Source organism: Colias philodice, chromosome 2 (genome assembly GCF_061535455.1).
Source record: "Colias philodice isolate Cphi_HAF_F1 chromosome 2, ilColPhil1 Martin Lab GWU primary, whole genome shotgun sequence".
In the NCBI taxonomy this organism is placed as follows: domain Eukaryota; kingdom Metazoa; phylum Arthropoda; class Insecta; order Lepidoptera; family Pieridae; genus Colias; species Colias philodice.
The window spans coordinates 11,683,098-11,695,696 of record NC_143087.1 but is presented as its reverse complement, the minus strand read 5'-3'; the positions used below and the strand labels follow the sequence as shown (position 1 = coordinate 11,695,696).

Below are 12,599 nucleotides of genomic sequence, written 5' to 3'. Positions count from 1 at the left end.
TTAAGCTAATTGGTGTTAATAATCATTAAAGATTTTTCAATGGATTTAAAACAGACATTTATTCGTATTTTTGTTTTGTTTTTATCACATTGTATCTTAAGTGGATATAAACTATAATGTTATTTTTAAATTGGCCATTCATTTATAACGAACGGTACTATTATTTGTTGCTCGACAAAATTGTATCATCGACTATTACAATATTATTTTGATGACCAAGTTCTATATCAGTCATATGTATTGTTACAGGTGTTCGGCACAGTGGAGCTGCCGGACAAGCCGATCATGCTGCCGCCTTTCGTGGAGGCGACACACTGTCTCGGCTACCACCTGACTCGCAAGGGTCGCGCGGTGGCCGACCGCGTGGTGTCCGTGCTGGGCTACGCGTGCCCGGACATCACTTACAGCCCCAGCCTGTATCCCATCACGGCTGCTCTGCTGCACTTCATGCCAGGTGAGTGGTGTTGCCAATTTTGGTAAAATTTAGGATCAGAGACCATGCCATATATGTATAGATTAGAGATGATGAACATAATAAAGACATACAGATTACAGGTACGTGTTGAAATTATGTCTGCAACTTGAATATTCATTTATTTTACTCTGCTTCACTATATGCTTGGATGTGTACATTTTATTGTAACTAAAAGAACAAAATAAATCTACCTAGAACCGGTATATGTTTAAACGTTGTGGCTTCCATAAATTGAAATTTATTAGTTGAGATCCCCTTTAGAATTCTAACAGAAACTTAGTTCCAAGAACCATAGAAAGAATCGTGTTGGTATCACTGTTATTGTATGAAATATTTCTTTATATTCGGAAATGTTTTTTTACTCATAACGTTTGTATCGAATAAAGCTCAAATTAAATTGTATACCTAGATGAGTTGAAAATTTAGTTTTAAATTAAAAAAATCTCGCTCTTTTCCCAACGTAGTGATATCACTAAAATGTAATTGAGTAATTATTGTTATCAATGCAAATATCGCAATAACAAATATGCCATATATTGTATTTGCATTGCATGGTTGTAAATTCGGATCAATATTATCATTGCTTTTAAATTAAGAACCTGATAAAAGTTATAAAATTGTTATCCGTTCGATAAACTTGAATAGATAGTTGCAATGGTTATTGAAACCGACATGGGGGTTATTTTTGTATTTTAATACATTTACAAATTTAGACTACATCAATTTTATAAAAATAAATTATCTTATCACACTTTATGATTCGTTTTTGATCATACTGTTAAAAGAAATCAAGCCAACCATTAGATAACGTGTTTTCTACTTACATTGATATTATTGATTTTCCACTTCGATTAGAAATCAGTAAGAACAATCATAACTTATCTCACCTCTTTGGAGGCTGATTTTTGTAAGAAATTTCCTTTGTTCCATGCTGGTTCGTCAACAATTTTCTTTTCAAAATTTCATTTAAATCGGTTAAGCCGTGAAAGGGCAACAGATAAGACAGAGTTTCGCATTTTATACATTCGTATGTATAGCAAATTGTTTAATCAAAATACCTCGTTAATCGAAATTAAATTAGTTCCATTAGTTAAATGAGATGAACGTCACATTTCCACAAGCTGGTGCATGGCGGTGACGTGTTGAATGGAAGCCGTTAATTTTATTGCCGCGGTCCAATTTATTAGTGGCCTGCCATTCGGCTTTATTGCTTGTTCCAGAGTTATGGGCTTTCATAAAATATCATTCACTATTTATTTTGTAGAAACGATGTATTTTGAATTTATATTTCGGTAGCAGTGTTGTACTTTTTGTATGATCTAAAACATCATCAACTTCTGAACTGTGTTTTTTAGATCTTATCATACTGTAATGTTAAAATTTACTTCATAAATTGAACTTTATTTGCATATTTGAGTTGGATAATATGCTCAAATTTAGTGTAATATCCTTTAAGTTGTAAGCAGCAATAATTTAATTGAACAAGATCGGTATATGTCAGGTAACAACCGGTTACATGGCATCCTCTCAATTCACGCAAATTGCAGAGGCGTCACAAAATTTACAGACACTCGCCTTAATTCCGTAATGAGTGCGGGGGGCGATAATTGAACCAGCAATAGGCAAATTGCTCCGCATGTCTGTATTCACTATATCATCGCCATTACACCTCTGAACTGTTTCGTACCTTAATCCTTTGCAATACGATCCCCTATAGCCCGTATGAGCTATCCTGCCCTGACAATCATCTTGGAAGCTGATTTTGACTCTCCTACCTTGAAATAAAGATGCTTATCTAACAAATGCCATCGTTAATTCTTGACGTCGACACGCCACAGATTTGCATCGCGTCCGTCGTTATGTCAATTTCGTACGTCGCACTTTTAGAATCTCGTTCGTATGATTGTCTGGAATGCGACCAATATGGCACATGGTTATTTTTGCAACGATATCGTTCACTCCCGGTTATTAAATCAGAGCGGTTTATGACGTCAAGTTCGGTAATGCACCTGTCGATGTGAGAACTCCATTATATTTGCTTAGAAATACACATCAATTGACTATGTACGTAGCTAGCGCGATGAATTCAACCGCCGGATGAATAAGTGACAATTTCCTTCAATGTTCTCGCTAACCTAATTTAATGTTGGTTCCCAAGAGAAAAAGCTATGCATTAGATGTCTCATGGTATACATTAATGAGGATGTACATGGTTTTAGATGAGATGGCAATCTAAGAGTGATAATGGTTTGCTAATGCTCTTTTAGTTTCTATTGTTTTGATCGATACATTAAAATAAAAATCCACACGTCATGGTAAATAAACAAAGCAAATATAGACGCCGTTTTAATAAGCTTGTTGAATAACAAACAAAGCTATTTGTTATCAGCGTCGCTGCTAAATCTTTCACCGGGCAATGAAAACAAGCGATATTGGCCACAATACATTCCGTTGCCGCAGCTGGTCGCGTCAATGTCACACAGATTATGTTCAAATAATCCGAGACGCGTGGCCGTGACACTGTGTTCATTATCAGTATCGCCAGTTTCAACTGGATCACAGTCAAGAGTTCGCTATACATCAAAGTATACAGCGTGTAGTTTGGTTGGGCAGACCCAAAACTCGAAATGTATAGGAGGAAAAGATACGCTTTGAACTTGGTGATATATTGGGCAGAAATAGAAGGAAAAGAGGAAGATGTCTAAAGGGATACTTTTAAAACTATGATTGCATTTATACTACTTACTATATACGATAATAAAGCAATGCAAAGACTTCATGAAGAGAACGATGAACACTACAATTTTTAGTTTCAACTAAACATAATGAACGAAATAGGTAGCGATTACAGGTACATATATCAAAAATACATTACACGTGTTTAAAAAAAATGTCGCTTTTTAACGGTATTCTGATATAAACAGGGGCCTACACCGTTTTAGTGGCTGGCTGTACGCCAGTACCACGTATTTACAAGCATCGACTGCCCCGTGATCTTTTTATATTGTTGGGCGTTGTTTACGAATTCAACGAAAGAACACCAGTTTGATGATGAATCATTCGATTTTTTGCACTTTTTTCTGAAAACCTGCACTAGTAAATAAAATATTTAAAACGACAATGATTACTATAAAAATAAGGTTCATATACGCTGTAGTAGATTTAGTATTTAAAATTACTATAGCACTCAAAAGCTCACCTGGAAAGTCCTAAAGTATAATTCAATTAATTCAATTAAACGACTGAATGGAAACCTAATCCATTCACGACTAAAAGGTTAAAGGGCTTCACAAAAAGCTTGAATAGCTCTCATTATGTGAAATTTGCTCGTGCGCGCTGGGGCACGACCACTCGGCTTCCTGTTTGAGTTTTTTATTCGCGAAATAAGCCGAATGCTTGATTACATCCATGTCACGTACCTCCTCCCTGGTTCCGTCCTTGAGTCTCCCTTTATTATTGTTTTTATCTTCGAGCCCTATATTATTACGCAGTGTTTATGCACAGTATTACCATTATTTCCTACAGTAGTGCGACTAGGGAATGCAATCCGGATTACCCGAAATCCGATAAATCCGGATTTTGCACGAATTTAAATAGGCTTTTAAATCCGGATTTAAAGTATGGAATCCGGATATTTCGAACATATTAGCACAGTATTACAATATTTATAGGTTCTAATGTTTCTTGCGTTAGACGATAGATGGCACTGTAATTGCATCCCGTTCCCGCGCAAGCAGTCGAATTTGGCGCGAATCGCGACACGTCGCGAAGCGGGCCTAGAAATAATACGTTTGAATTTAGATCTTATCACATTGCATTACTGTTGACTTTTGTTTACAACAATTTATCACCATTCGAAGCGTCGACTGGAACGTATTTCAGCTTACGCAGCTTCGAGTATTCGAGTGAAGACAGGCTAATTATTGGAGTAGCTTCCATTTATAATGTTTTATTTTAGCTATGATTAATAAGTTTTTTTTTTAACTTTGTAGAATCTTGTTTATTGAAGTTATACTTTGTGTGTAGTTGTGTTCATGAAAATTTGAATTTTGTTATTACTGATTTTGATAAAAATAAGAACTCTGATGGAAAGACTGTCATCATTACTAATAAAGAATGAAAAAGCAAAATAGGATTTTGCTTACTGATTTAGAAAATTGAAGCTGTTTCGTTTTAATATGTTTGTATATATGATGAAAACTCTGTTTGCAATTTATGTTGTTTCTATTATCTAAGAAAATATTAAATGTTTTGTTATAATGTTTATGTCTGATGGATGTGACAAGGAGTCTGCTTTATGTTTCTTTACCAAAGTGTAAAAGTTTTTATTTTATTAGAATTTTAGAGTTTGTCTAGTTAATTTCTAGGTATTGAAAAATATAAATACATTTGATTTAACTAAGATTCATGTTTTTTATTGATTTTACATACACAACGTCTCAAACGGAAAAGTCAAATTTTTCATTCAAAATCCGCTAAATCCGGATTCTCCGGATTATTGTATAAATCCGTTTTTCAAAATCCGGATTTTGTAAAGTAAACGGATTTGCATTCCCTAAGTGCGACGAATGTACTTGTGCAGAGAAACGGAGGGGAACTGGCGGGGGTCGGGCGACGCGGGCCGCGTAAAGCAAACACGCTTAGTTTGCTTTACCTAGCGCGAAAGGATGACGCAGTCGTATTTTTTGTGTAATAATTTTATTATACATAGGTACTTACATATTCTATTATGGCGCGCACAAACTGTTCGGTTTACGGATGTAAATCTACATTGAAATCCCAGAAGGAAACAATATTTCAGAAAGATTGTATTAATTGTATCTGTTGAATTAAAATCAAAGCTATGTATATGTTGTCCTCATTATTTTCTAATCAGATTGTACATCCCAATGCGAATGCATTACTTAGTTAAATGTTATAATATACAATTAAGAACATCCAAAAATAAAGTGTCCACGTAAATAATATTTAGCAGTGCAATATCTGTAATTATATATTTATGAACAAATAATTACATCAGATTTAATAATCGCAATTATTTTGAATGAACATATGAATAAAGATTTCATCATAATATTAATAATCACGATTGTTTTATTTCCCATTTGTTGCAACCCTAGCGTATTTTCGTGTGGCAGCGTTATTACCTACGCTGGCGGAGGCATCGCGCGACATCAAAGGCGATTCCTTACTGTAGGAAATAATGGTAATACTGTGGTTTATGCTTTTTGCGATTTAGCTGCAGGTTTTGTAACGGTTATTTAGTCTTTGTCCACTCTTATTATTATTTTGGGTCAACATTTGGTCTTACGTAATTTTGAGTAATGCAGTCATTGTGTTAAAATGCATAAGGTAAATTAATCAAGATAAAACGTCATGTTGTAATTTATTCACCCTCTAAGGTATTCACTCAGCGTAGACAGGAGAAACGTTTGCGTGTGTTACAACATAACCTCAGTCTGAATTTACCTTCGTTTTATATTTTTTACCGTTCTAGACTCGTTTCGTGTTGATACAAAGGTCGATAACGATATTATATTTTCTCTAATAGCTTTAGTTCCGATATTTACTGTAATGGGTTTTACGTGCATGCCTTTTAGTTGTTTAAGCTTCTAGGCTTTGTCGTAGTAAAATTACCTTTGTTCCGTTTGAACTATAATGAGTTTAGCTACAATTTCTGCTGTTATATTTCCCAGGATTTCAAAATTATTTATAGATTGGTTTGCATTTGTTGTCAAAGTTGATGCATTGGGAGTGTTCTCGTTAAATATTGTTGAAGTTAACAATATTGCTTATTGTTTCATGGCACAGCACTTGTGACCCACTAGGGTGAATGTAGTTACATGATCAATACACGCCTCGCCCATATTCTCGTTTCTAGCTGTAATAAACTCATATTATCCGTCAGGGACGACGTCTTGTGGTGTCGTATGACATAATTCTAGCCTATATGAGACGACCGTAAACGGTGACGCGGTAATTGTCGGCTTTATTAAACGCTTACGTGTTTGGTAATAGAGCGAGGAACGTTAGGGCTTGAGGTAAAGATGTTTGTATAACTGTTTCAACTGTTAGTGTTATACGCAGTACCTGCTTAGATGATGTCATCCGAAAGCACGATTTGTCAAATGTATCTTGATTTTGTTTTGAAAATCGAAATGGTTACAGAAACTACAATATTCCTGAAGAACATCTAAAACGTTTTCTTTGCTTATAACCTATTCTACACTATAACTCTTGTATTCTTTTAAAAACAATAGTTTTTGTTGTTCTCTGTGAGGTTTTTCTACATCGTTGCTTTTTAAAGCGGCCACAGTAACAATGTAAAAACGGCTATCGTATCAAATAGACATCGCAAAAAGTTATCAAGAAAGCAGGCACTGTTTTTGTCGTGTTTTTTGTTCGGTCATGAGTTTTCGTTGTAGCGATTTGTATTTCAAGGACTTGTTTTGCAGCTTTTTTACGATATTGTCATGTCCGTATTCAACAGTATAAGCTTTAGCGTCCGAAAATGTTTTCGCATACGTTTTGCCAAATTTATTATGCTTACCGACAAAGCTTATTTTAGGAACAACTCTAAAGATAACAATAACAAAGCCAACCCTACAGGTCGTTATTTCAGATACTTCGGAACACTTCAAATGCTATTTTCTCCCGAGTTAGAAAAACACTTTATCCGTTTATTGAGCTCTCCAAAGTTGAATCTTTCGGATTATACCTTCTCTGAAAAGGTCGAGGGTGTAACCTTCGTTGACCCGATCCAAGCGATTTAGACCTGAATGGCCTGAGGCTGTTGTACGAAAAGGATTTCAAAGTATACAAAGGTATATTTGCCTTTGGAAAAGTATCGAAGACACCCTTGATCCTTTTGTAAACAGATTTTGTTAGGTATAAGAGGCTTTGTGGTTAAACTGATTTGATATAGCGATGTTGTACGATACTTTACGGTGGAATATATCATTTTTACCTAGCTGTGTGTGTTATGTGGCTTATAAGTACGTAAAGTTATTTCGATCTTGCCGTATCTGAAGTTAAGGCACATTATTAATTGAAAATATGGGAATTTGTTTATTGATTCAGTTCATTTTAACGGAACATAATCTACAAATGTTAACCTATTTTCTTAACTGAAAGCATTTCATCATTACCTCTGAAATCATAAACAAATCGTGAAATGAAGTCTACAATGATGTTCGAATGATTTGAATTAGGGAGTAGCTGCTCTCGTTGTTCAGGACCATGATCTCTTATATCAGCATTATTTCCAGTGTGGGAAAGAGAAGGCGCTAGATGACCCGTATAATTAGGAGACCTTATCATTTTTCCACCCTGGGTATAATCTGCTTTAAGACATGGTACGGGGGCTTCTCCGGAACGATTGCTTTTCGCCTCTGCCATTTTTCCGCGCTGAAAATGATACTGATTTTTATACATCATGGTACGGGGGCTCTTCTCTGGAACAATTGCTTTTCATTTCGTGTCGCTAGTCCCCCGGGTCGTTACATCGATGTAGGTCACGACCTCCGCCCTACCGAGTTTGTGTCGACAGTTTTAATCTCACTCTGTAATACTATGCTGGATTTCCTGCAGTGCTATTCTGTAAGGTTATTATAAAAACTCGAACGCGGAATCCGCGGTGAGTTTTCGATTTCGTATTCTGTAAAACTCGACAGTACTAGTGGCGCCACATCGTCGAGAGCGGCGACGAGGCGAACTGTGCTAAGTGAGTATTTTGACGTTTATAGTATGAATTCGGCATTCTGTAAGGTAATTTTACACCTCGAACGTCGAGTTCGAGTATTTACAAATACGAATTCACCTGTCAGCAATTCACTCGCCTATTAGGTGCCGAGTTCGTGAGTGAGTTAGTGGTTGTGGAACAAATTTGATACAAATTTTATATATTGTTTTACTAAAATGGCGCGTTATTTTATATTAAGTGCTATAATACGAGAAGCTAATGCTGTGGATATAATAGAAAGTCGCCGGCAAAGTACCAGCATTCGGGAAATGCAAATTATTAATCGAAATAAAAATTTTGTTGAATGCTACCGTTTATCGGAAGAACTAGTTTCTCAAGTGATGGAAGACATTAAAGTTTTAGTTAAAAAACCTCAACGTCGACGAAGAGGATTAACTGCTAGAGTCAAGGTATGTATCTAAGTGCTTTATATGTGTATTCATAATGTCATGAAAAGTTACTGTTACAATAGTCATCGGTCCCGTGATTTCATCTGCGGAAGTCCCGATCCCGTGTGAATATTGGGATAACTTTCCCATAACTCTGTAAAACATTCCATTATGTAGGAAGGTAACATAACTTCCTCGCATAGAACATAGAACCACTAACGATAACGTCATCTAATCCCCGATTATTTTTTATGATGTCACCCTTTCAATTGGTAGGTACCCTATGTTAAAGTCCAAAGTTTCTCTCCCTTACGGTTTCTTTAAAAACGTTTTGAGTTATTAACCGACTTTAATTATGGATGGTTTCCTTATCAGATTAAGTACCTTTTATTTTGATAGTTTCAAGAAATTTCATTCATTTTTTTCAGTTGTTATGTGCACTTTCTTTCTTTGCGACTGGGATCTATCAAAGGATATGTGGAAAACACATAAATTCGTTTGTGTCGCAGCCATCAGCATCTCGTAGTATCCACGAGGTCATAGAAGCCCTAAGCCATCCAAGTATAGTAAAAAAATACATAAGATTTCCCCAAAATTCTGAAGAAAGACTGAGACTCAAAACAACCTACCTAAATAAACCTATCATGTTAATGAAAAATATTTAATGATTTTTTTATTTCTTATTGCAGATTCTATGAGAAATTCCTGGGGTAATAGGATGTGTAGATGGGACTTTTGTGACAATGGTGAGACCAACTTGCCATGAAGAACGATACTACTGTCGCAAAGGATATCATGCAAGAAATGTACAAATGGTAAGCCTCATATAATAATGTCTGTATACGCTTTCACACTTGAACCACAGAAAATCGATTTAATGAAATTTGGACCAATTCCATAGGATCATTAACTAAGCAGTATAAATCACAAGACGCTGCTAGTACCTATATTTTTTTATAACATTCATTAGAACAGCCACATAAAAATAGTTGTAAAATAATTCTTTTTGCAGTTCACAGATGCAGATTTGAACATAATGCATGTAGATGCAACATATGGCGGAGCGACTCACGACAGCCTTATTTTTAATAATTGCATCATTCGGGACCACCTCGAACAATTAGTACAAACAGGCGAATCTGTGTACTTGTTAGGTGAGTTACCTCTTAGCTAATTTATAAAGACGAATCTTTGTTTGTTTGTAAATATTTAACTCAAAAACTACTGGATTAATTCCTTCAAAAATTCTTTCATCATTAAAAAAACTACTTTATTTCTGAGTAATTTAGGCTTTACCGAAGTTCACGGAATTCATAAAAATTGGAGAGCAGGCGAAATCATTGAAAACTCCTAGTTTCATTAATAAAAATATAATTGTTGATGACAAAACATTTTATTTTTTAACAATATTCATTGTTACAGGTGATTCTGGGTATCCGCAGCGTCAGTACCTAATGGTGCCAGTTCCAAATGCAGACGAGGGAACACCAGAACATCACTATAACCAGCTGCATGCTACTGCAAGAAACACCGTAGAAAGAACAATTGGGGTCCTTAAAGCCAGATTTAGATGCCTATTAGCACATAGAGTCCTACATTATGACCCCGACACGGTTTCGAAGATTGTAAGAGCATGTTGCGTGCTTCACAATATTTGTAATCGTGCCGGCCTGCAAGCTCCAGCCATACTCAATTCAGAGCTAGAGGTTGAGGCTGGTTTTCATAGGACCAGACAAAGTGTAGCTTCAAATGAGGATGTACCCAATGAAACTGCACTTGGTCAGCCATGTAGACAAAGATTGATAAATGAATTATGGAGGGCAAGGAACACGCGATAATTATAATTAATTCAAACAAAAATCAATGCAAATTATTTATTCCGGAAAATTATATTCATAGGTGTTAGTAACTCAATTAGGGCTTATAAACTAATGTTAGTAAATTAAGAAACTATAAGTAAAACCACAGACAATTTTTTACTACTAAAATAAGTTAAGAACTAATAAATGTATTTAAGTATAAAAGTATTTGATTTTTTTTAATTTTCAGCTAATAATTTAAGACCTTCCCCGACGGCAATCAGGCCCTCTGCTGTCATTCTGTTGGTCTCCCTTTGTGAGTTGACCATCACCTCCTGTAACTCACAGTAGCAACGGTCAATCTCAATCCGTTGCTCTTCCAAGCTAAGAAACCTTTCGGTAAAGGTTGTTAATTAAGATTGCCGCCTTTGTGATGGAGGTGATCGTCTTCTTTGCAGTTGTTGTGGACGACTCGATGACCCTGAAACGTAAAAATAAATATTAATTTATTATTATTTCCACCGGTGACGAATTTTTGATAAGTCTTCTGATGTTATTATTATTTCCTTAATTTATTATCAAGTATTATTTAGATTTATTTGTATGTATTTCCAAATTATTGTTGACTAGCTTTCCGCCCGCGGCTTCGCCCGCGTTTTCAAAGAAAAACCCGTTCCCGTAAGATTTCTGGGAAAAACCTATCCTATGTCCTTTCTCGTGTATCAAAATATCTCTATACCAAATTTCATGCAAATTGGTTCAGTAGTTAAGGCGTGATTGAGTAACAGACAGACAGACAGAGTTACTTTCGCATTTATAATATTAGTATGGATTATAAATATTGTAAATCAATTCATAAATCTCATAATTACTTGTAGTACGACGTGGTGATGGACCCGCGACGTTCAATCGACGTCGAGCAGGAAAGTTGCCTGAGCCAGAGGGGGTAACTGCTTGCAGAGGGCTCGTTACCTCCGCTCTCGGTGGTGTATGAGCAGGGGAAGGTTCGGGATTCGGGATACAGTCAACATATTGCTGAATTAGTTGAGGTCTCTGAAAACAAAACATAGTATTTCAAATACTGGAATCAATAAAAAAGTACCATTTTCATAATATCTTATTAATATATACCTCAGTATCTGCCATTCTAACATTTTCCGTATTTATAGCAGTCTCATCCAAGACTTGGTATTCCTAGAACAATATAAGAAACATTTACTAATAAGTTGTTTATTATTAAGTTATATTTTATTAATACACTAGGTATTTACTTACAATAGTTGTGGTTTCATTTATCATAGATGAAGTCGGCAATGTGGGGCTTTCGTTGGCATCAGTAAGGACGGGGATTTCCTAAAAAAAGAACATGACATTGAATAATTATATTTTACATACATACATGTATCGGATCAACAAAATCGATAACAATAGCTTACTTCAAATGGATTAATTTCCAAATGCCTTTCACCAATTGCAAAACCTTTGTCCACTGTTTCCATGTTTTAGTGCAGCCTCCCAAGCTATTTAATTTGATAGTCAACTCCTCCCATGTTTTTCTAGCTTCGTCTCTAGCACTCGGGACTGTTGAAAAACCCTTGGCTAAGCTAGGATGTTTGCTAAGATAGTCGACTAGATTCTACTTGGGCACGGGAGGGATGAGACGACATTTCCGAGGAGCTACAATGTTTAAGATTTTAAGTTAAATATTTCAATAAGCTTGTTGTATAAGATAATATTTTAGTTAAATACGAGCATCACATTACTCACCTCATAGTTGTTATTTTTGCAGTTTTCTCCTTTAAATAATTTATGCAACACGTTTAACACCAACTACACAACAACTTAATAAAGCCAAACTCAAACATTAACTAAAACTCCAACAAAACTTTTAGAAAGAATGCAACACGAATCACTTTAAAATTAGGTACAAAAAACCACTTGAGAAATAAACAAACGTCACGAACGAACCACAGACAATCGTCCTTTTTTTTTCAGTGACGTTAGAATTATTTTAATTTTAAAGAATTTATCAGTGTAAAATTGCAATTTTAGTTTAATTCCACCCACGGTACAATACTAAAGTGTTATTATGTCTTCAATATGTGTTAAATTGCCGCATTTTAAAGATAATAACAATGTCGATAAATTCAAATCTATAAGATCCCTTCACTAAGCAAGTGAGTTTCGAAGTGAGA

The 12,599-nt window shown here is 35.4% G+C and overlaps 2 protein-coding genes and 1 long non-coding RNA gene across 7 annotated transcripts in view; 2 read left to right on the top strand and 1 right to left on the bottom strand.

Moving 5' to 3' along the window:
* Positions 1 to 12,599, top strand: part of LOC149490773 (uncharacterized) — an 819,148-nt gene that overhangs the window by 54,459 nt on the left and 752,090 nt on the right. The window lies entirely within an intron of this gene.
* sky (GTPase-activating protein skywalker) overlaps positions 1 to 12,599 on the top strand; it is a 97,519-nt gene that overhangs the window by 52,608 nt on the left and 32,312 nt on the right. For all 5 annotated transcript variants that reach the window (XM_089709048.1, XM_089709041.1, XM_089709056.1 and 2 more), the window contains exon 4: positions 250 to 454. In XM_089709048.1, coding sequence (XP_089565174.1) covers positions 250 to 454 — 205 coding nt within the window. The remainder of the gene's footprint in view (positions 1 to 249; positions 455 to 12,599) is intronic.
* LOC149490811 (uncharacterized) lies at positions 10,426 to 11,903 on the bottom strand. Its single transcript, XM_089709914.1, has 4 exons — positions 11,841 to 11,903; positions 11,680 to 11,757; positions 11,277 to 11,457; positions 10,426 to 10,885 (listed from the first exon to the last, which is right to left on the bottom strand). Exons 1-4 carry the CDS (start codon positions 11,901 to 11,903, stop codon positions 10,818 to 10,820), a joined length of 390 nt encoding a protein of 129 aa, XP_089566040.1. The 3' UTR covers positions 10,426 to 10,817.